At 35.6% G+C, this 21,939-nt stretch overlaps 1 protein-coding gene across 2 annotated transcripts in view; it reads right to left on the reverse strand.

Annotated features, from left to right (window-relative positions):
* LOC145266372 (DNA topoisomerase 3-alpha-like) overlaps positions 1 to 21,939 on the reverse strand; it is a 148,130-nt gene that overhangs the window by 118,663 nt on the left and 7,528 nt on the right. For both annotated transcript variants that reach the window (XM_080121998.1, XM_080121997.1), the window contains exons 2-3: positions 13,314 to 13,447; positions 1,564 to 1,639 (exon numbers count right to left, since the gene is read on the reverse strand). In XM_080121998.1, coding sequence (XP_079978124.1) covers positions 1,564 to 1,639; positions 13,314 to 13,378 — 141 coding nt within the window. In that variant the 5' untranslated portion in view covers positions 13,379 to 13,447. The remainder of the gene's footprint in view (positions 1 to 1,563; positions 1,640 to 13,313; positions 13,448 to 21,939) is intronic.

A 21,939-nucleotide genomic window follows, 5' to 3' on the forward strand; every position in this document is an offset into this window, starting at 1 on the left:
TTTTAATTGTTCATTTGATCTGCTATGAGATTAACAAAACCCTGCCATCTCAACACCAGCTACATCAATGTATGGAATGCCTCAGACTGCTTTTGGACCATCTTGCATGAATGAAGTATCAATTTTTGAGTGGCATAAGAAATTCAAAGAAGGCAGAGAGTCTGTTGGGGATGATGAGAGGTGTGGGAGGAGTAAGGAAGTCAGAACACCAGAGTTGATGACCAATTTCATGGATAAGGACCATGAGGTACCTAAATATAAAGAGCAAACCTCGGGCATTGAGTACCGCTGTAATCATGATGTAACAGAGTGGGAGCATGTGAAAATATCAACAGGAGCTGTGAAGATATTAGCAGTAGTAGCCATTAGAGCACATATGCAAATTAGGAAGTGTCCGTGGGCTTGCGTCACAAAAAAAGGGCAGCATGTGGTTAAGAGGAGAGGCAAAGTGCGCGCCAAGGATGATGGACGTGTAAAGTAAGTCTTTTGCTGCCACCACGAGGCCACAAATCCACTTTTCTTCTCTCGACCTCAGGTTGGCCATAGCCAGCCATTTCTTGCCCTCGACTTTACACATCAATCATCCCTGGCGCACACTTTGCTTCTGCTCTCGGCCATATGCTGTCCTTTTTTTTTCTTTTTCTTGTGACGCAAGCACGTGCACTTTCTAATTTGCATATGTGCTCTAACGGCTACTGCTGCTAATATCTTCGCAGCTCCTATTCATATTTTCACACGCTCCCACATGCACTTTGTTACATCATGATTACAGCGGTACTCAATGCCAGAGGTTTGCTCTTTATATTTAGGTACCTCACTTGCATACCATCTATATATATAAAAGCGAAAATGTATGTATGTATGTATGCTTCCCTCGATGACCACAAAAGGCTTCTTTCAGAGAAGCGCTCGCTCGCTTCGTAACTTCTTAAAACTTTTTATATCATCTATAAATTGTAATATCTCACACTTAACCACGGAGCTCGCCTGTCTATTTAATTTTATTGACTTTCAAACGTTAATTATTCCACATTTCCCGCATCGGCACGCGTTACATTCGGTTTTCGGTATAAACAAAAAGCGAAACTTGACTCTAATCTCAGGCTCAGAGCCAGTGGTCTCTAGAGAGCTAAGTAACGTTTCTTCAATGTCGACTTCGTCATATCAGACGGTAGCTTTCATTTCGAGACGAGGGAGCGGGTTTTTAAAAACAAACAATTGACCTCATTAAAAACGATCCCACACAAAATGCTAACTGCTGAATACCTATCGCCGTCACGTCAATCAAAAACGCGCACCTGTTTTTGTTTTTTTTTCACACTTTACTATTTTCCAACTGCGCGTCGTCAAGGCTTCGTTTTTTTTTTCACAAGCACCTGTTTTTTTTTCTCGGGTTTTTTTCACACACACCTACAAACACCCGGGCAACGCCGGGTACCCCTCGCTAGTATATATATAAATATAAAAGTGATAAAACTGAAAAGAAAAAAAAAAAAAAATTAATGTTAACTCAAAATGTATCCTTTTGGGGTGCCTCAAATCTATTTGATCCGAAAAACTTACTTTAATGTCAAGGAAATCCTGAGGGCAATATTTTTCAATTTTAGCTTCAAACAAGGAAACTGGATTGCACATGTGCCTGAAATGGAAAACAAACATAAAACATCATCTATTATATAAAAGGCAGTTGTCTGTGTGCGTGCATGCCCAACTAAAAGTCAAAAACTACAAAACAAACACCCACAAAGTTATTATATATATATATTCGTGATAAGTATTGTCCCAGATGAATCTGTATTATTATAAAACTGTGGACCGTCCGTCCTTGCTTGAATCTTGTCTTCAATGATCAGGCGATTCCCTCTTTTACAAAAGAGATGACAGGTCATAAAATACACATAAATATGATATTTAATTTATGCAGATTTCGCATTTATTAAGGCTTCTACTGATTGTTATATTATTGTATTTATTGTATTTATTTGCTTCCCCACCAAAGCAAATTAGGCACAAGGCCGTTTTTAATGTGGGGTAAAAACCAGCTCCCCTAAAAGTAGGCAAAAAGGGGGCACTCTGGTTACCAAAAATAATAATTGTCCCAGTATAGAGGGTTTCCCCTCCATTGACTGGTACAAATTATCTTAAGTGCAGCATCTGCAGAACAGATACTACACTTTGATCCCGGCCCGAAGGCCAAGAACTGATTGTTTTATTATACCCAATATAATGAAAAAAAAAAAAAAAAAAAACAGACAGAAACTGAGACAGTTCACTTCTTGTAAGTAAAAAAAAACAAAAATACTTGAGCTGAGATCGAAACCAAAACTAAAGACAGTGAGTCAAGTATGATAACCATAATACCAGCTTGACACAATCTGCAAAACACCTTTTCAAACCTACTTATTCTTAACATAAGGAAGTTGTTAATTGAACGCTTCACACATGTGGAGTCGTGAAACAAACAGATAAAACTTTGACACCTTAGCAGCCCTTTCTTCCAGATGAAAACGGATTAAATAGGTTTCCACATGTCTGAATACCCTATATACCAAATATCAAGTCTGTAAATCAAAAATTCGTTGAGTATATAGGTTGAGAGTTGTCCTCACACACACATTCTTGCTTATATATATATATACATTTCCCCACAACCTCTAGCCTTGATAGAGGGGAGACTAAAATTTGCTGCTATGGTTTCAAATGATCTGAAATAACAGCAAGGGAAGACTTGATTCCAAATATTTCTCATATGTTATATCTCTGCTCTTTTGGAAATAAAGTACGATTATGAATATCTCCAGTATCAAATAATTCTTATACACTACGAAATTTACTTTATGTATGAAAACCAAAGAGGGGAGATATAACATATGAGAAATATTTGGAATCAAGTTTCCCCTTGTTGTTATCTAAGATTATTTGAAACCATAGCAGCAAGTTTTAGTCTCCCCTCCATCAAGGCCAAAGGTTTTGGGGAAATATCAGATATTTTGGAATTCATATGCAATGCAAATCTAGGAAAACAAATGACTATGATTGAAACATTTTAAGGCTGCATAAAAATACCAAAAATAGGCTCTGGATGATGGATGATCTCCTTAATGTGCGACCTTAAAGGCAAATGTCATGTAGACCACTATGCAATTTAGGTCATTAACTTTCCAACAAGCTTTCATTTGTTAAATTCTGATCAATACTCACTGAAATTTGGAATTGCCAAAAAAAAAAAAAAAGTGGTATATATATACACTAGCATTTCAGCCCGGCGTTGCCCGAGTGTCTGGATATGTCTGTTGAGCAAAAAAAAAAAAAAGTGGTCGTAGGAAGGAAAAGAATGGGGAAAAAAAACCTGACGTCTTTGCTGTTACGACCACCGCCAAACCGGAAGTGACGTATGTTTAAATTAAGGCTAGACAATCAAAAGGAGAGGATCATTTTCAAAAATATCGGCGAAAAAGCGCCTCCCCCCTGTAGCAAAGTGCCCAGTTGAGGGTGAAGAAATTAATGTTTTTAGCCAATTTTTCGATATTTGTTGTCTAAAAGGTCGAACTTCAAAATGATACTGATTTTGTAAAAATCCGTCGTATCTGTTGAAAGTTGTAGGCAGACATGCAAACATACATACATACATGCATTTATATATTGGTAACTAAAAATTTTCGACCCAAAACAATTGCCCTATCTCTGAATACTCTTTATGTAAAATTTCAAATGTTTTGGTAGAGACCGCAGAGGTCAAATTTTTTAACTTTGACCCCTATTATGACACCTTAACATTTATTGTTTTGGGGGCTCAAATCAAGTTATTAAGTTAGATCCATGTCCAAGGAACCTATATCTAAAATTTCAAGTGTTTAGACCAAAAATTAGCAGAGGAGTTTGGTAGAGTTCTCAAAGGTCAAATCGTTGAACTTTGACCCCTTAACAGCCAAATTTCTAGCCGAAAACGGATTACAAAGATTTTCCCAAATCTCAGTAGCCTGTATATCAAATTTCGGGTCTGTAGACTGAAAATTGACAGAGTTATTGCGTAGGAAAATGTACACAGACACAGACACACACACACTCACTTTTATATATATAATATATATATATATATATATATATATATATATAGTCATCCACATACAGCAATGCTTCGCTGCATCACAGCCCACCAGTGCGGCCAGACAGGCAACCACCTCAAGCCAGGATCGAAACCTTATCACCCGTATGACAGTCAAGGCTTTGAACCATTACACTAATCGGCAGCTGCTGTACGGGTGGTGAACCAACAACGCTTTGACATCGTCCGAATACCTAAGCTCGATTTCTTTACACAAAGTGCATCGCTTAATACGGCAATGGTATATCGTGTATCACTTCCCAATATGCTCAACTCAAGACAAGGAGCACTATAGTCATCCACATACAGCACTGTTTCGCTGCATCACAGAGTAGCCAAATTGAATATTGACATGCTCATATCTTTTTTTTTTTTTTTTACAAGAGTGTCACCACTTATCAAGGCCCAGAGGCCACTCGAGGATAAGGGTTAATAGGTATACATTAGTCATTGTGATTTTAGCAGAGTAAACAGTGGGAATTTTGAAACTTGGATTACTTAGAGGGACGATTCAATTAGAACTTGTTCACATTGGACTTTTTCTTTTTTTTTTTTCATAGGTATCAACTCATTATCAAGGCCAAGAGGCCACTCAAGGATAAGGGTTAAAGAGTGTACAGTAGAAATTGGACAATATAGTAATCATTAGTAATGAAAATTTGGTAAATTTGATAACTTATATGGAACGGCTCATCAAGAACTTATTTACGTTAGACTTGAACACAACCATATTGTAGTCAGCCGGAAAGCAGGAAAACGGAAGACAATTCCACAGGCGTGCAGTTCTAATAAAAAAGCTTTGTTCATGGAATCTACGTTTAGGTTTAGGCACAGATAAAGAGTGGGGGGAATTATTGATAGTGTTTACAGCTAGATGAGTGTTTCTTGTGAAAGTTTTGCGAGGGGGGACCATAGATTGAAGCTCAGTCGAACACTTTCCATGAAAATAACGATACATCAGAGACAAACTCGCAACATCTCTTCTGTGAGATAGAGGTTGCAAGGAAGAGAAAAGGACATCTCCTACGAGGCTACAAAGTCTATTTTGAACTCTATCAAGGCAGGACAAGTCCTTTCTAGCAGCTCCTGCACAGATGTGGCAACAGTATTCCATCCTTGGACGTACCTGGCTCTTATATAGATAGAGAATTGCATCAGCAGTGAGATATCTACTGGATCGATAGAAAGATCCCACCATTTTTCCAGCGGCCTTTGGTTCTATGAAACGAAACTATATAAAAATTTGCAGGCTTTTTGAAAATTATAATACTATTCTATGATTTAAATTTTATGACAATTGGTAAAAAAGAAACTACATTTTTAAACCAATAAAATTATGCCCAAATTTGCCTACATTTGTATATACAGTGTTCTGCAGGCCAGCTTTAGTTTTGCTGCTATGGTTATCTTTCCTGTGGCCTTGCCAGGCCACTAATATATATATATATATAATTATTACGATAATAATTTTTTGACAGAAACTAGTGCTTCATCCTTTCGGGAATCATCAATGCAGGGTGAGACGATTACTACCAGTCGGGAGATTTGAACCCGGCCACGAAGCCATCTCTGACTTCATTAGCAAGAAACAAACCTCACGGCCAATTTCAACCGTGAGAAATATCGCTGAAATTTTAACATTTTTTTTTAAATGTCGTAACATCTGGCCATAGTGATCTAATGATTATAACATCATGATCTATGCATGTGACCACCTTTCTATCTATTTCAACTTTAAAGTGCTCAGCAATAAGAACGGAGTTATATATATATATATATATATATATATATATGATTGTTGAGCTGGATTAAATCCGACGATATGAAATAAAATGGAGGTGGAAGGACCTGGATACTCAACGTTTCACCCGATTTATGCGGGTTTCTTCAAGAGGGATGGTCATTGACGAGAGTCGGAGGATTGGGGCTATATATAATGATGGGGGAGAGCAACATGTTTTCCTTATGTAAATTAGATGTCATATATACATATATATATATACATTTTATGAGAGAAAAAAATAAATTAGAGTAAACTAGTGTAGTGGAGTATGTCTAAAAGTTAAAATATCGTAGAGATTAAAAAAAAATTTTTTTAAATGTGTTTGGAAATATAGCGGTGATAGATTAAGTAAATAAAATGACACGAGATTATGAAAGAATTTTTTTTTTTTTAAATTAGAAATAATTGAATTGGGATAAAATAGCGTAGTAACTTAAAAGATGGTGTCTAAAAATAAGAATAGGAGGTGATAAAATGGAGTCTAAAAATAGATAATGATAAAATAAAATACAGTAAATAAGTAAAATAAAAATAATAAAATTAAGTGAAATTACGAATTTTTTTTTTTTTTTTTTTTTATATCGCGTTTAACCGGTGTCTAAGTTGTTCTCTTTAATATTTATTTTCGACAGAAAGGGAGCAACGTGGAAAAAACCTTTTCTTTGCTTAATTATATTGCTGGAATGGGAGATTATAGCTGACTCAATTAAACGTCGTGTGGACCTGTTATGTATGTGTTTAAGGAAAGTTGCTTTGTTAAAATCAAAATGGTGGTCGTTCTCCATGATGTGACAAAATATGGCATTGAGTGTATTGTTGTTTTTTACATCTCTTTTGTGTTCATATATTCTTTTATTTAAATTACGTTGAGTTTCTCCTACGTATATTCTTCCACAATCAAGGCAGGGTATGGAATATATTCCGGCTTTGGTGTTAATGTTGGTATTAGTTATAATTTTACGTGTTAGATCCATAATTGTTAAAGAGTTTAGTTTTGTTATTTGAATGCCTGTATTATTTAGGTTCTTATAGATTGTGTCGTTGTTTTTATTAGTTGGCAAATACAAAAAGAAAAGCACTAAAAATTTACCATAACTGAAACCGAGACTATTCCTTAAATAGCCAGACACACAACAGACAATTAACATTACCAATTTCTTTTGAATAATTATTCTCGTTTACAAAAAAAAAAAAAAAGATCTTCGAATTATTATTGAATTACTTTAATTTGAAAACCCAGTTAATTACAGCGCTGACACCACGGCCAACCTAGGCTGCATTAAGAAAAGCGATATACCAGCGACACCAAAGCATCTACGAAAAGGAACACAATGTCAAACCAACGAACAGTCAACCGGAGTGCAAAAGATATTGCCATATGAACTTAAGGTCATGTGGGTTTGTGTGCCCTGAGCATCAGAGCAGTAGTTCTAGTGACCAGTGAAGATCTGGTCACTTGACAGGCAAAGATAAAAGTGTAGCCACCGGGACTTAGGGTTAGTGCACATTTTCTTGTCCATGTGTACGATGAGAACCCACCCAAGGGGGTATTACATATTTGGTCCCATGAACCAGGATTGCGACAAATACACCCCGAAGAGATATTAGAGAAGTGTTCTAAAATTTCTGTGGCATTTTTCCAAGTTCAAAACAGAATTTTATTGCATATTGTTCTCCTAAAATGACTTCACGTCCAGATTGTATTTCTGAAATTCACTACCTGTGATAATCAGGCTCTAGTAGGGTGTATTCCAATTTCTGCTGTAGCTGTTCATATGGACCTGAAATCATAAAAATTGGTCAAACATCTCATAAGATGTATAGCAATAACATAGCGAATTTTCAAGAGTCTGACAATTTTAAATGCTTGTACGAAAAAAGTCTGGAAACTTATTGAAAGCACCTTGTATAACTTTTATTCCTCATCTTTTATTTAATATTGTTTGCTCTTCTTAATAGTGTTGAGCTTTTCTTATCTTGATAAGTTTTGTTTTGTTGATTTACTCTTTGATAGCATATATATATATATATATATATATAGAGAGAGAGAGAGAGAGAGAGAGAAAGAGAGGGAGAGAGAGATAAGTAGATAAGGTAAGGTGTTTTTACTGTTTCCATAAATGCGAGAAATGAACCCAACTTACGCATTTATTCAGGCATATATGAATTATTACTAAATTCGAAACTAGATTGTTTTTTTTTTATTTTTAAATGTTGGAGTCAGAGTAAGCCATTATATATAAAAAATAATTTTATAAAATCAACAGTATGTTCTCTACAGTGCAATGTAGACTACAATGTATTGCGAACTAAGTAATAGCGGGGAGGCATGTGAAGCTTCCTCCTGCGATGGGTCCCCAACTAGAGCAGGCAATCAATCGAGTGGATTGAAAAATAGGCGATTTCTATGACAATAAAAATATAGAGTGCAAAACATTTGCTGATCATCGTTCAATTCCGGGTAACGGCGGATCTCTCTTTTTTTACAAAGGAGTCACCACTCCAGGATAAGGGTTAATGAGTGTACAGTAGTCAATTGGAAAATGTCATAGTAATCGTTAGCAGTGGAAATTTGATAAATTGGATTAGTTAAGGGGAATGGCTCATCAAGAACTTGTTTACGTTGGACTTCAAGATGACCATATTGTAGTCAGTTGGAAAGCAGGAAAACAGAACAGAGTTCCATAGGCATGCAGTTCATGGAATCTATGTTTACGTTTAGGCACAGAAAGAGTGGAGGAAATTATTAATAGTGGTTTCAGCTAGACAAATGTTTTTCATGAAAGTCAGGCTAGGGGGGACCATAGATTGAAGTTTAGACAAGGACTTGCCATGAATATAACGAGAAAGCAGAGACAGGCTTGCAATGTCTCTTTTGTGGGAAAGAGCTTGCAGAGGAGAGAAAAGGGCATCTCCCATTAGGCTACAAAGTCTAATTTGAACTCTGTCAAGGCAGGATAAGTGCTTCTAGCAGCTCCTTCCCAGATGTGGCAACAATACTCCATCGTTGGATGTATTTGGTTGTTATACAGGTTGAGAATTGCATCAGCAGTGAGATATCTACTGGAGCGGTAGAAGGATCCCATCATTTTTCCAGCAGCCTTGGCAACGGATTTGATGTACGTGTTCCAGGAGTAAAGGTCAGACCCAGAAGCTTGTCAAAACATGGGCCCTCTCCAAGATGAGAGGCATTCATTTCAATTCATGCCAGACGGGGATCAGAGCATTGATGATGTAAAGATAGAAGCTTGGTTTGAGATGCATTAAAATTAACCAGCCACCTTTCCCCATTGCATTACTTGATCAAGATTAGAGGAGAGACACTCAGAGAGAACTTGGTCGTTTACGGCCTCTGAAGTGTTGTCATAGATAGTAGTATCGTCAGCATAAATGTCTACGAATGATCTTAGGATGTGATTTGGGAGATCATTGATGTAGATCAGAAAGAGAATAACTCTAGCATTAATATTGCGAGCTTCTGATTTCTGCCCATTATGAACCTATCAGAGAGAAATGATTTAATAATTGAAAAGACATTTCTAGCTATACCATAGCTGGAGATTTTATGGAGTAGACCTTTATGCCATACACTATCAAAGGCCTTTAATATGTCAAAGGTAAATTGCCCTAGAAATGAAGCCTCCATCGAGAGATTTGCTAATCCTATGAGATATAACTGTAAGCACATCTGTAGATCTAGCAGAACGGAAACCATATTGCATGTTACTGAGGAGGTTATTTTTTTCTGAAGTGCTTGACTACTTCTCTATTTAACACAGATTGATTCCAGCAACTTACTCATGACATACAGGAGACTGATTGGTCTGTATTTTCTCCCTGCTAGTATATATATATATATATATATATATATATATATATATATATATATATATGAGAGAGAGGGATGAAGTAAGGTAGTATATATATGTATTGGAATCATCTCATCACTAGTGTGTATATATATATATATTAAGGATTAAGGACTATCCACTTATCTTGTGCTTCCTTTTTTAAAATTAAATATGTTTTTAACTCTTTTTCAAGATGTCTTTTAACATATTTTATTAATCATTTGTTCATATTATAAGCTCTATTTCCTTTTCGGTTTTATTGAGCTTTTTACATCTGGCTGAGTTTATTTTACTTTAATATTATAATATATTTTAAGTTTACCATTTTGATTACCTTGGTAAACTTATTGTAACTTTTATTTTATATATATATATATATATATATATATATATATATATATATATATATATATATAGGATTGCTTGAATTTTTATTTATTTTTTTATTAGCGAATAATTTCTTTATTTCGCTCCTTGAGCGTTTTCTCTTATTGGAGTTATTTGCCCTTTTGTTTACATTTTTCTTCGCCCAAATCTTAAGACGTTTTTACTTTTTTATTTAAATTTTAATTATTAATTATTAATTAATAATTACTACATGCATAAAAGTCATGCACATAGTAATTATTGATTAATAATATTTATATATATATATATATATATATATATGAGAGAGAGAGAGATGAAGTAAGGTATTTTGACTGTTTTCAATTAATGTGAGAAATGAACTCAACTAAAACATTTATTCAGTTATATATAAATTATTACTACGCTTTTTTTTTTTTTTTAACTTTTAGATGTTGGAGTCAGAGTAAGAGTCTATAATTTCACGGCCGTTGCTAGGCCATCTGTGGCATTACTTAAACTCAGCATAAAGTTTAAAATCATCTTTTCCATATGTATGTGTACAAACGGAGGGATAAGATTTATCAGAATAGAAGAGTCTACAAGACGTGTGTCATGATGTATGGAAGTGAAACCTAGCCAGTGAAGATCAATGATAAATGTTGCACGGAGAGAAACGATATTAGAATAATACTATGGATGTGTAATTTGAGTTTTAAAGATAAACTTAGATCTGATGACCTTAGTGGAAGGTTAAAGGTGGTACATAAAAATTGCTCTGTTATCTCATAACATACTGAATTTTTCTACGACAATTTTAAATGCCTGCATAAAAAGTGTCTAGAAACTTTTTGAAGGCACCTCATAGATTACAGGTTCTTTTTTAGACCCTGTCTAAGGAGGGAAAGATTAGTGGTTGGTGCACCAGCCCAGATGTGACAACAATGCTCCATACATGGCTTTGTGGTGATTTAGGATACTGGTCATTGAGAGAAATTTTTTAGCATGGTAGAGGAATTCCAACTTTCTTGCTGCAGTCTTGGCAATGTCTTCTATGCATTTGTTCCAAATCATGTTACTGTGAATGTTAAACCATGAAGTTTTAATGTTGGATTCTCAGGTAGGACACTATTAGCCACGGCAATCAGTGGTTGAAAAGGCTTCTTATAATTGCTAAAGGAAAGGAGTTTTGTCTTAGTAGCATTTAATGTTAACCTATTTTTGTTTTCATTCAACTACAGATTGGAATTTTATCCAGGGGGAGGGGGGGGGGGCTGTGCAACGAGATGTTTGTTTGCATTGCATTTTGGTACAGTCAATAAAACAGGGGAGAAGGAACAAATTCCAAAGGCTCGCAATTCGATGAAAGAAGTTAATAGAGTAGAAAGCCCTCCGGCATCTAGGTAAATCTACAGTGAAGGGGTGAGATTTTGCTGACTAGTGGGTTGGATGGGGTATTCACATAGAATGGTCATCAGAGCACATCCCATTAACTTGCTCATCAAGGGTGCAACATTGAGGTGATGAAACAGGGGCCGAAACTTGGTAGATAATGAGATCTACTACAGGTTCTTTGTTGGATTCTGTCTAAGAAGGGGGGGGGGGGCTAGTAGCTGGTGCACCAGCCCAGATGTGAAAACAATACTTCATGCATGAACAAATGGTAGCTTTGTAGAGATATAGGATACTGGCAGGTGTAAGAAGTTTTCTAACAATAGAGAGAGCCCACCTTCTTTGCAGCAGCTTTTGCAAATGTATATTTTACCTTGCAGCAGCCTTGGCAGTGTATTCTATTTATTTGTTCTAATTAATGAATTAGAACAATGTTAGGCCGCAGACGTTGTATTATGGTTTCTCAAGATTCTCTTAACCATGGCAATCAGTGAGTGAAAATGATTCTTATAATTGTTTAAGGAGAGGAGCTTTGCCTTAGTAGCATCAAATATTAACATCCATTTATATCCTTATTCCACTACACACTGAATGTCATTTTTGCAGCCTTTGATATGTGTGTGTGTGTGTGTGTGTGTGTGTGTTTTCCCATATGTTGAGAGTAAAGTGTGGTGTCATCAGCAAATATACATATATCAAACACAATTGCATCATGGAGGTCGTTTATAAAAATCAGAAATAATAGCAGTCCAATTATTATATTGCCAATAACATGGTACAACAGATTGATTTGTCAGCTAAAATGCTATTTGGGTCTAACTTTTATATGTTAGATATACATTACAGTGCATACTGAATGTGATTTTTCCATATTTATATAACTATAAATTATTATATTGCCAGTAACAAGATATAGTAACGAATGAAAGTTGGCTACTCAGAATCTAAGATTGATTTGTCAGCTTAAATGCTATTTGGGTCTAACTTTTACATGTCAGATATATACTAGCTGGGAGGGGGGCTTTGTCTGGGCGTAAAATATGTTTAAATATGATATTTTAATTTGTCCAGATTTCGTATATATTATTATAGAGTCGTGATTTCAAAAGTAAAAAAACGTATTTGGGTGTCATCAGCCAGAATCGAAACTGAAACTGTAGCATTCAAAGCTGGTGACGTTACCTCTGGACCAACGTAACATGCATATGAACTGATTAAAAATTAAAAATAAACTAAGATGAATGTACAAAATGTTTAATGATTTTTTCAATTTTGACACATTTTTGACCCCTTAAAAACAATTTTAACCGACTAAAGATCCATAAAAAAACGGCCCATAAAAAACCCAATCATTTGAGGCCCCCATCGCCGATCTGCAACTTTTAGTTTCGGAAGAGATAGAGTTTGAAAATATGGAGACAGACAGACATATAGCTGTTTATATATTAGATTACAGTGCATATTGAACGTGATAAAAATCTGTTGACTCTCCAGGCGTTCTCTCTTGCTTGCTTGCTTGAATCTTGTCTTTGACAATCGGTGCACCAACCCAGATCTCCATGCATTAGTTAATAGTACATTTATAGAGATATAGGATATTGGTAGGTGTGTGAAGTTTTCTAGCTTGGTAGAGGGATCCCACCTTTCTTGTTCTGTTGTCATGATATCATCCCTCCAGGCATTACCTCCTCCTTTGAATTTTATATATTTGTTCACTATAATATCATTCTCCCAGGCTAACAAAAATATATGACTAGTTTTTCAAAAGGCAACTAGTTCCTAGTGGATGTTGAAGTTTTATTCGGGAGGAGAGGGAGAAAGTGAGATAAAAACTTACCATTTTTTATAATGGCCGGTAAATTCCATCCCGAGAAGATGACCGGATACGGAAGTCATAGTCATCTCACAATTACGATTCAAAATGAAATAATTAAATTCATAAATTTTGTTGTAACGTGATTTACCCTCTCTCTGAAAAAAAAAAAAAAAAAAAAAAAAAAAACAATGAAATTTGAATATCTTAAATATCAAATTGTCTAAACTTAACAATCGACTTTAAAGAGAAAAATAAAAACAAAACATTTTTAAATCATAAAAAATATATTTGCAGCAAATACGAGTCTATTAACATTCCTACGAAAATAGTGTTTATTGTATTTTAAAAATAGAACTCACTCAAATGAGACAAATTAATAAGTACTAATAAATAATCAGAAAGTAATATTGTGCTACATAGTTCAATACAAATAATAAAATCACATTGTAAGATACAATCTTTAATTTACTCCTTCAGTTCATCACCTATTTGCAGACAATGTTCTTTTCTTTTAATATCAAACTAGCATGCCCGTGTGTTTGGAGATGTATGTTGAGAAAAAAAAAAAAAAAAAAAAAAAGTGGTAGTAGGAAGGCAGGCTCGAACCCGTACCGCAAAGGCTGAAAAGAATGGGAAAAAAACGTGACGACTTTGCTGTTACAACCACCACCAAAATCTGTCGCCTCTGTCGAAAGTTTTAGGCAGACATGCAAACATACATACATAGATTTATATATTTATAGCTCAAATTTTCGACCCAAAACAATTAAAAAGCTTGCCCTATCTCTGAATACCCTTTATGTAAAATTTTAAATGTTTAGACCAGAAATTGGCTTTAGTAATTTGGTAGAGGCCGCAGAGGTCAAATTTTTAAAAACTTTGACCCCTATTACGACCCCTTAACATTTATTGTTTTGGGCTCAAATCAAGTTAAGTTAGATCCATGTCCAAGGAACCTATATCTACAATTTCAAGTGTTTAGACACAAAATTGTTGGAGGAGTTTGAAGGAGGAGTTCAACGATTTGACCTTTGAGAACTCTAGTTCTCAAAGGTCAAATCGTTGAACTTTGACCCCTTAACAGCCAAATTTCTGTCCGAAAAGTGATTACAAAATTTTCTCAAATCTCACTACTCTGTATATCAAATTTCGAGTCTGTAGACTGAAAATTGACAGAGTTATTGTGTAGGGAAATGTACACAGACAAACACTTTCACTTTCATAGATATATAGATAATACGAATGATATTTTTCATGAATTTATCTACAAGAATTTCATTTTATTTTCAAATAAAAATGAAGATTTGGAAAAATCTTAAATTATTTCAAAGTAACCAGTTTAGAAATATTGCAATATTTTGTTTTTTAATGGGGTATGATCCCACACAGTCGGACGATTCTATTTATAAAGGATGCTGCTAAGAACTGATGAATCAAATTAATTCACGTTCTGCTACTAACCAATCAGAAACCAGAATTGCTTCATAAATATTAAACCTTTTCTGGAGCAATTTCACATGCTCTTTTCCCGGGTTTCGACACGGTAAGAATATTTTGTTCTGTGGAACTGTTTTGGTCAAGATCAAAGTGTAGTATCTGTTCTTCAGATGCTGCACTTCCATTTCTTGTTCTCTTTCGGTGGAGGAGAAATCCTTCACGACTGAGACAATTTTTATTTTTGTACCTTTTCTCCACGTTAAAAAACGACCCTTGTGTCTAACTCTGTCCCGTGGGGAGGCATTGTAAATAGGTACAAACAAGTCACCTCCCAGGACTTGTGTGTAACAGCGAACCATCTGAAACTGTTCTGAAACTCAAAATGGCTTACACTTCTAGAGGTTATGGGCCCAGCGTGCGTCTTTATTTCGATGGATCCGAATCAAAATTCAAGGTAGCACTCAGAAGTTACGAAGAAACTGAAAAAATGATCACAGAAAAAAACGAATCCACAAATATCATGAAATTTAAGAATACACACATAAAAACACCAAAATCCATGCCAGGAATAAAAAACGCAAGTTTGCCAAAAGCAGGTTTTTTCCTAAGAAAAGTACAAAAATTATTTGCTATAATTGTGGACGACCTAATCACAAAAGTTTCCAATGTAGATACAGGACTCAAAATGGCGACTACATTAAAAATGTAGAGAGCTCTGTTAGCGAACATACATTTTTATTTTCGTGTACATTTGATGCTTCAACAAACAATAATAATTTTCTTGTCGATTGTGGGGCCACGGCACATGTGATTACAAAGGAATCTGATTTTATCAATTTTGATCCCAACTTTAAGCCACAAAATCATTTTGCAGAACTAGCTAACGGGAGTCGAGTCAATGATATCGTTTTGAAAAGAGGCAATGCAAAAATCTCGCTAAAGAACGATAAAGGTGAACTGTGTTTCTGTATTCTAGAAAACGCTCTTCTAATCCCAAAATTTAAACAAAATATATTTTCTGTACAAGCTGCCACAAAACAAGGTGCAAATATAAACTTTAGCCCCAATAAATCAAAACTGGTATACCCGAATGGAACTGTATTCGACATTAAAGAAAATGGAAGACTATATTATTTAAATAGCGTAGTCCCATCAAAAACCGCCTGCCATGATCTACAGACATGGCATAAAATTCTTGGACACTGCAATATTCCTGATATCAAAAACGTTGCCGACTGTAGTTGATGGAATGCAAATACAAACGTCAAAAACCTTCAACTGCGACGTCTGTACACAAGGGAAAATGACAAACTATCAAAACAAGATACCAGACAAAAAGGCCAAAAAAATCCTATCAATGGTGCATTGTGACTTAAACGGTCCCGTAGAACAGATGGCCAGAGAACATTATAGATATGTGTTGAATTTCGTAGATGACCATTCAGGTTTAATAATGGTTTACTTTTTAAAGAACAAATCTGATACCCTGCTAGCAACTAAGAAATATCTGGCCGACATGGCCCCCTACGGTGAAATCAAGTGTATTCGCTCTGACAACGGTACGGAATTCACCAATAAAGACTTTGAACTTTTACTAATTAACCATCATATCAGGCATGAAACATCAGCTCCTAGATCGCCACACCAAAACGGGACTGCTGAACGTGCGTGGCGGACACTTTTTGAAATGGCAAGATGCCTACTCATTGAATCAAAACTCCCTAAAAATCTCTGGACGTATGCACTTATGGCGACAGCCTATGTACGCAACAGGTGCTTTAACAAAACACTATCTAAAACTCCATATGAATCTTTCTGCGGTAAAAAAACAAATTTAAACAGAATGCATATATTTGGTTCAACTTGCTTCGCATATATGAAGAAAAAGAGTAAATTGAATATTAAAGCCGACAGAGGTATATTTCTTGGATACGATAAAAACAGTCCAGCCAATTTAATATTTTTTCCCAAAAAAAAATAAAATAAAAAGAATCCGGTGTGTAAAATTCACGGACACATTTAATTTTACAGACGAAAACCCGTCATATGAAGAGGATGAAATTATATTACCTCAAATAATTAGAACAAACGAAAACAATAAAAATGATGGAGACAAGAGTGTCCATGATGATGATGATAAAGTCGAAAGATATCCCAAAAGAAATAGAAGACGACCCGATTTTTTTGTGGTCGACAATATAAAAGATTATTAAATCGACTATTGCTATTCAATGGAAAATGCACCAAAAAGCTTCAATGAAGCAATTAATTCAGAACATTGTGATGAATGGAAAATTGTCATGAAAAAAGAAATAGATACCTTAACCGAAAATGATACCTATACGGTAGTGCCTCTCCCAAGAGATAAACATGTTATTTCTACCAGATGGGTCTTTACAAAAAAGAGTACAGCATCAGGCGTAGGACAGTACAAAGCAAGATTTGTTGCTAAGGGGTGCTCTCAGATTTACGGTAAAGAATACTTTTCTACGTTTTCGCCGACCACAAACCTAACGACAATCAGAATTTTACTGCAAGTCGCATCACAATATGACCTAAACATCCATCAAATGGACGTAAAAAATGCTTATTTGAATGCCCCAATAGACTGTGAAATTTATATTATCCCTCCAGAAGGATTTATAATGAAAAATAAAAATAGCGTGTGGCAACTTAACAAGTCATTATATGGTCTAAAGCAGAGTGCTCAGTGTTGGAACACAGTATTCCATGATTATATTATTAAACAACAATTTAGACAATGCGCTGTAGACCCCTGTTTATATACCCAACACAAAGACGATAAACTACTGATTTTGGTTTTGTGGGTCGATGATATTTTAATCGCATCAAATTGTGACATAATGTTAACTGATGTTAAGAACAAATTAAAAGATTCAAAATGACCGATCTTGGCAAAATATCCTGGTTTCTGGGGATAGAATTTACTCAAAGCAAAGGACTTGTTACGATGACTCAATCGAGATACATCGACAAAATACTATAAAAATTTGGAATGGGAGAGTGCAAGAAACGATCTACACCGGTCGAAAATGATATTAATAAAAATATACACGGATAAAGCTACAACGTTTTTTCTCAAAACTTGTTGGTGAATTCGACTGAATAATTTTTTTTTTTCTTTCACTGCCCTGTATGTATATAGATTTCTATATGTTAAAAATACAAACCAGCGAAGTTCTACTTATGAGAATATGAGAAGGCTCTTACTTTTTTGCATGAATATCAGCGGAAAACCCTAGGGGTAATGCTCAGAGTATATAGATTTCTATATATGAAAAAAAAAAAAAAAAAAAAAAAATTAGTCCTGGACAAGACGTTAAACTGTATCCATTTTATTTAACCTACTAATGCGTAACTAATACTTTTGCTTAAAAAAAAAAAAGAAAAGAAAAAATCTTTGTAATTTTCCTTTTTAACACAATTAAAAATGGCGTCTTTTTAAATGCTAAAATTCTAAGATCCAAATGATTTCTAATTTTTGTTATGTCTAATTGAATATAAAAATATATATTTATTTTTGAGCAGAATAAACACAAGGGACTTCCCCATTATAAAAAATAGGGAGGATGTTGCAATATTTTGGTTTTTAATGGGGTATGATCCCACACAGTCGGACGATTCTATTTATAAAGGATGCTGCTAAGAACTGACAAATCAAATTAATTCACGTTCTGCTACCAACCAATCAGAAACCAGAATTGCTTCATAAATATTAAACCTATTCTGGAGCAATTTCACATGCTCTTTTCTCGGGTTTCGACACGGTAAGAATATTTTGTTCTGTGGAACTGTCTACTACAAACAAGTCACCTCCCAGGACTTGTGCGTAACAGCGAACCATCTGAAACTGTTCTGAAACTCAAAATGGCTTACACTTCTAGAAGAAATTAATCAAAAACAATTTATTTTGCTTTGCCCACCTATTTGTGTTAAAACATATTTAACCCAAAACCCATCAGTAAAATTAAGAAAAGTTTAAGACTCCAATATTGAAATGAAGAACATCTCAGCAAAACTCTTCACAGTCACCAAAATGCGATAATCAGTCGCATTAAGTGGGAGGGTAGAGGAGTCAACATCGATGGCGAATACCTTTCTTTGCTGATCACATACTACTAATGGCACTCTCCTCAGGAATTAAATGACATTCTAAACGACATCCACTTTAAGAGCAAACCGGTTGGCCTCAACATGCATCTTGCCAAGAGCAAGGTGATGTTAAACCAGCACGCTGCCAAGTCGCCAATAATTGTTGATGGAAAAACCATTGAGGAAGTTGAAAGCGTCAGCTACTTGCGAAAGAAAATGATGAAAGATGGAAATTTCCTACCTGAGATAAAGAGAAGCATAGCATTGGGATGGGCAGCTTTTGGGAAAGTGGAGAATATCATGAGAAACCAAAAATCAAATATGTCAATCAAAGGGAAGATCTTCAATGAATATGTACTACCTGTCATGATCTACGGTAGTGAAACATGGCCACTGACAACTCGCTAAAGTGAAATCTTGGCAGCAGCACAAAGGAAGATGGAAAGGAAAATGTTAGAGATCACTCTACAAGACAGAAAGACAAACATCTGGATCCGCCAACAAACATCAGTTATTGCCATCAAAACATCAAAACAGATGGGAAGGGCACATAGTCAGACGACATGACAACAGATGGTCCATTAGGACAATGGAATAGACACCTCATGAATATAAAGAGGCCAAAGGGAAGACCAAGAACGAGATAGAGGGATGCCCTGATAAAACACATGGGTCCCACATGGCAGCAGATAGCTCAGGACAGAGTTAGATGGCTGAAGTCCAGGGAGGGGTTCCTCATTGAGTGATAAAACCCTTATTGATTGATTGATTGATCCTAACCCAAATAAACAATAATTAGCCAAAAAGACAACAGATTAGAAAAATTATTTGATAACATATTATTAAAAGATATCATCCATATCGCCTTTTTAGCGAGATCACTAGGGCCAATATATCGGCTGTGTAGAGTTAGAAAGGTTAATAAGAATAAATGTAAAGTTTGACCGTCTAAACAGAATGCAATAAATAAAAGGTGTGTATCGGTGATAAAAAATGCTTTTATGTTTGCTTTTTAATATTATTATATGAGGAACTATTTTTGAGTTAAAATCTACTTAGTATTATGCATGTGACATTAAGAAAAAACTCTTGAAATGTGTAAATATGCTGAAAAAAAATCCAGATTTTAATGGAATAGTCTTATGGGAGGGAAAGTATGACTGTATGTATTGTTCATGGAACACTGTTATTATTTATTAATATTATCACTCAAGACCAAAAATGTTTTGAAAACATATCCCTCTCTTTTGCTACATTGATTTAACTCCAAAACATTCTGATTAATCTATAATATAAATCTCACCTGTCCGTATGTATGTATGTATGTATGTATGTATGTATGTATGTCTGCCTCAAACTTTCGACAGAGGCGACGGATTTTCATGAGATCAGTATCGTTTTAAAGCTCAATCTTTCAGACGACAAGGTAGGTAGGATCGAACCCGAAGCCTTAAGGCGAAGGTGGAAAATAAAGTGTAAAAAAAAACGTTTCATATTAACCGTCCAGCCAGCAAGAAAGAGTAACTGAAACATGTTTGAATTTAAGTATTAAAGACAAAATTGACAGGTGCGCGCATTTAATAAGGTCAAATAGAAGTAGTGGAGTTAACTTTTACTGCGGAGCAGTTTTTTTGGGTTTGTTTGCCCCAACTTTGGCTGCTTTTGTTTCCCCAATGTGTTGGGGACAACCAACTTCCCCTTTAGTAGGGGAATGTGTCGAAATGAAAGCAATTGTCTGATATGATGGTGAAAACCAAACGCCCATCGCTTTCTAGATGCTGGGAACTGCTGATACCGATTCAGTTTCACTTTTTTATACTGAAAAGCGAAACAAAGACGTGGCAATTGAAAAAAATCTCGAAAATAGCGAATAAAATAAAAGTCGGGCAAATTAAAGATAGATGCGCCCCCATTCTTACCTCGTAGATATTATGATTTAGACATTATATAGAAAGTTTTAAGGAGTGAACCAATCGAGCCCCCCCCCCACTGAAAAAAGCCTTTTGTGAACATACACAAAAAGTACGCACAAATCCACACACATTTTCGCTTTTATATATATATAGATAGACTAGCCTGGGTGCCGGGCATTGCCCAGGTGTTTGAAGGTGTGTATTAAGTTAAAAAAAAAAAAAAAATCGTGGTAGTAGGTAGGCAGGCTCGAACCTGTACCTCGAAGGAGGAAAAGAATGTGAAAAAAAAAAGTGACGCCTTTGCTGCTGCACGTAATGCCAAACCGCAAGTGATGAATGTTTAAATTAAGGTTAATCAATTAAAAAGAGGGAATGGACTTTCGAAAATATTGGCGAAAAAAGCGACCCCTCGCTGTAGAAAAGTGCCCAGTAGAGGATGTAGGAATTAATGTTTTTAGCCAATTTTTCGGTATTTGTCGTCTGAAAGGTCGAGCTTTTAAATTTATGTACATCAATTCTTCCCTGATCCATGAGCGTTGTATTATCAGTAAATATACCCATCTCAGATACATTATAAGGAGGTCGTTTATGAATATCAGGAATAATAAAGGTGCAACGATCGACCCCTAAAGAACTCCCACATTAACGTTATGCTACTTGGATGTACGTCCATCAATGACGTGATGGTCCTATTGCTTTTTTATTCAATTTTCACCCCAAACAAGGCAAACAAAGTGCCACTTTGAAGTAGGGGGCTACTATCGGGGACATAAGTTGTAGGGGCATTATGAAGGGAGATGAGTAGCAAGATGTCTGTTCACATTACACTTGAACTTCTGCATGTCAGTACAGTTGGGAAAGCAGAATCCCGGAAGGGAGTTCCAAAGCTTAGCAGTTCTGGGGAAGAAACTATTGAAGTAGAATGCTTTCTTACACCTAGGGATCTCTACTGTAAAGGGGTGGGATTTAGTTGCTTGTCGGGGGTATTCATGCCGGGGAAGTGCTTGTAGTTCGTCAAAGCATTTACCATTAAAGTACTTGTAGAACAGGCAGAGGAATGCAACATTTCGTCGATGGGACAGAGGCTGAAGCTTAGGTGACAGTTCAAGACCTATCAGGTTGGCGACTCTCTTTTGAACCCTGTCAAGGAGTGGGAGACAAGTAGCAGATGCACCAACCCAAAT

The sequence above is a fragment of the Euprymna scolopes genome, chromosome 41 (assembly GCF_053919585.1).
Source record: "Euprymna scolopes isolate OS-2025 chromosome 41, ASM5391958v1, whole genome shotgun sequence".
Lineage (NCBI taxonomy): Eukaryota > Metazoa > Mollusca > Cephalopoda > Sepiida > Sepiolidae > Euprymna > Euprymna scolopes.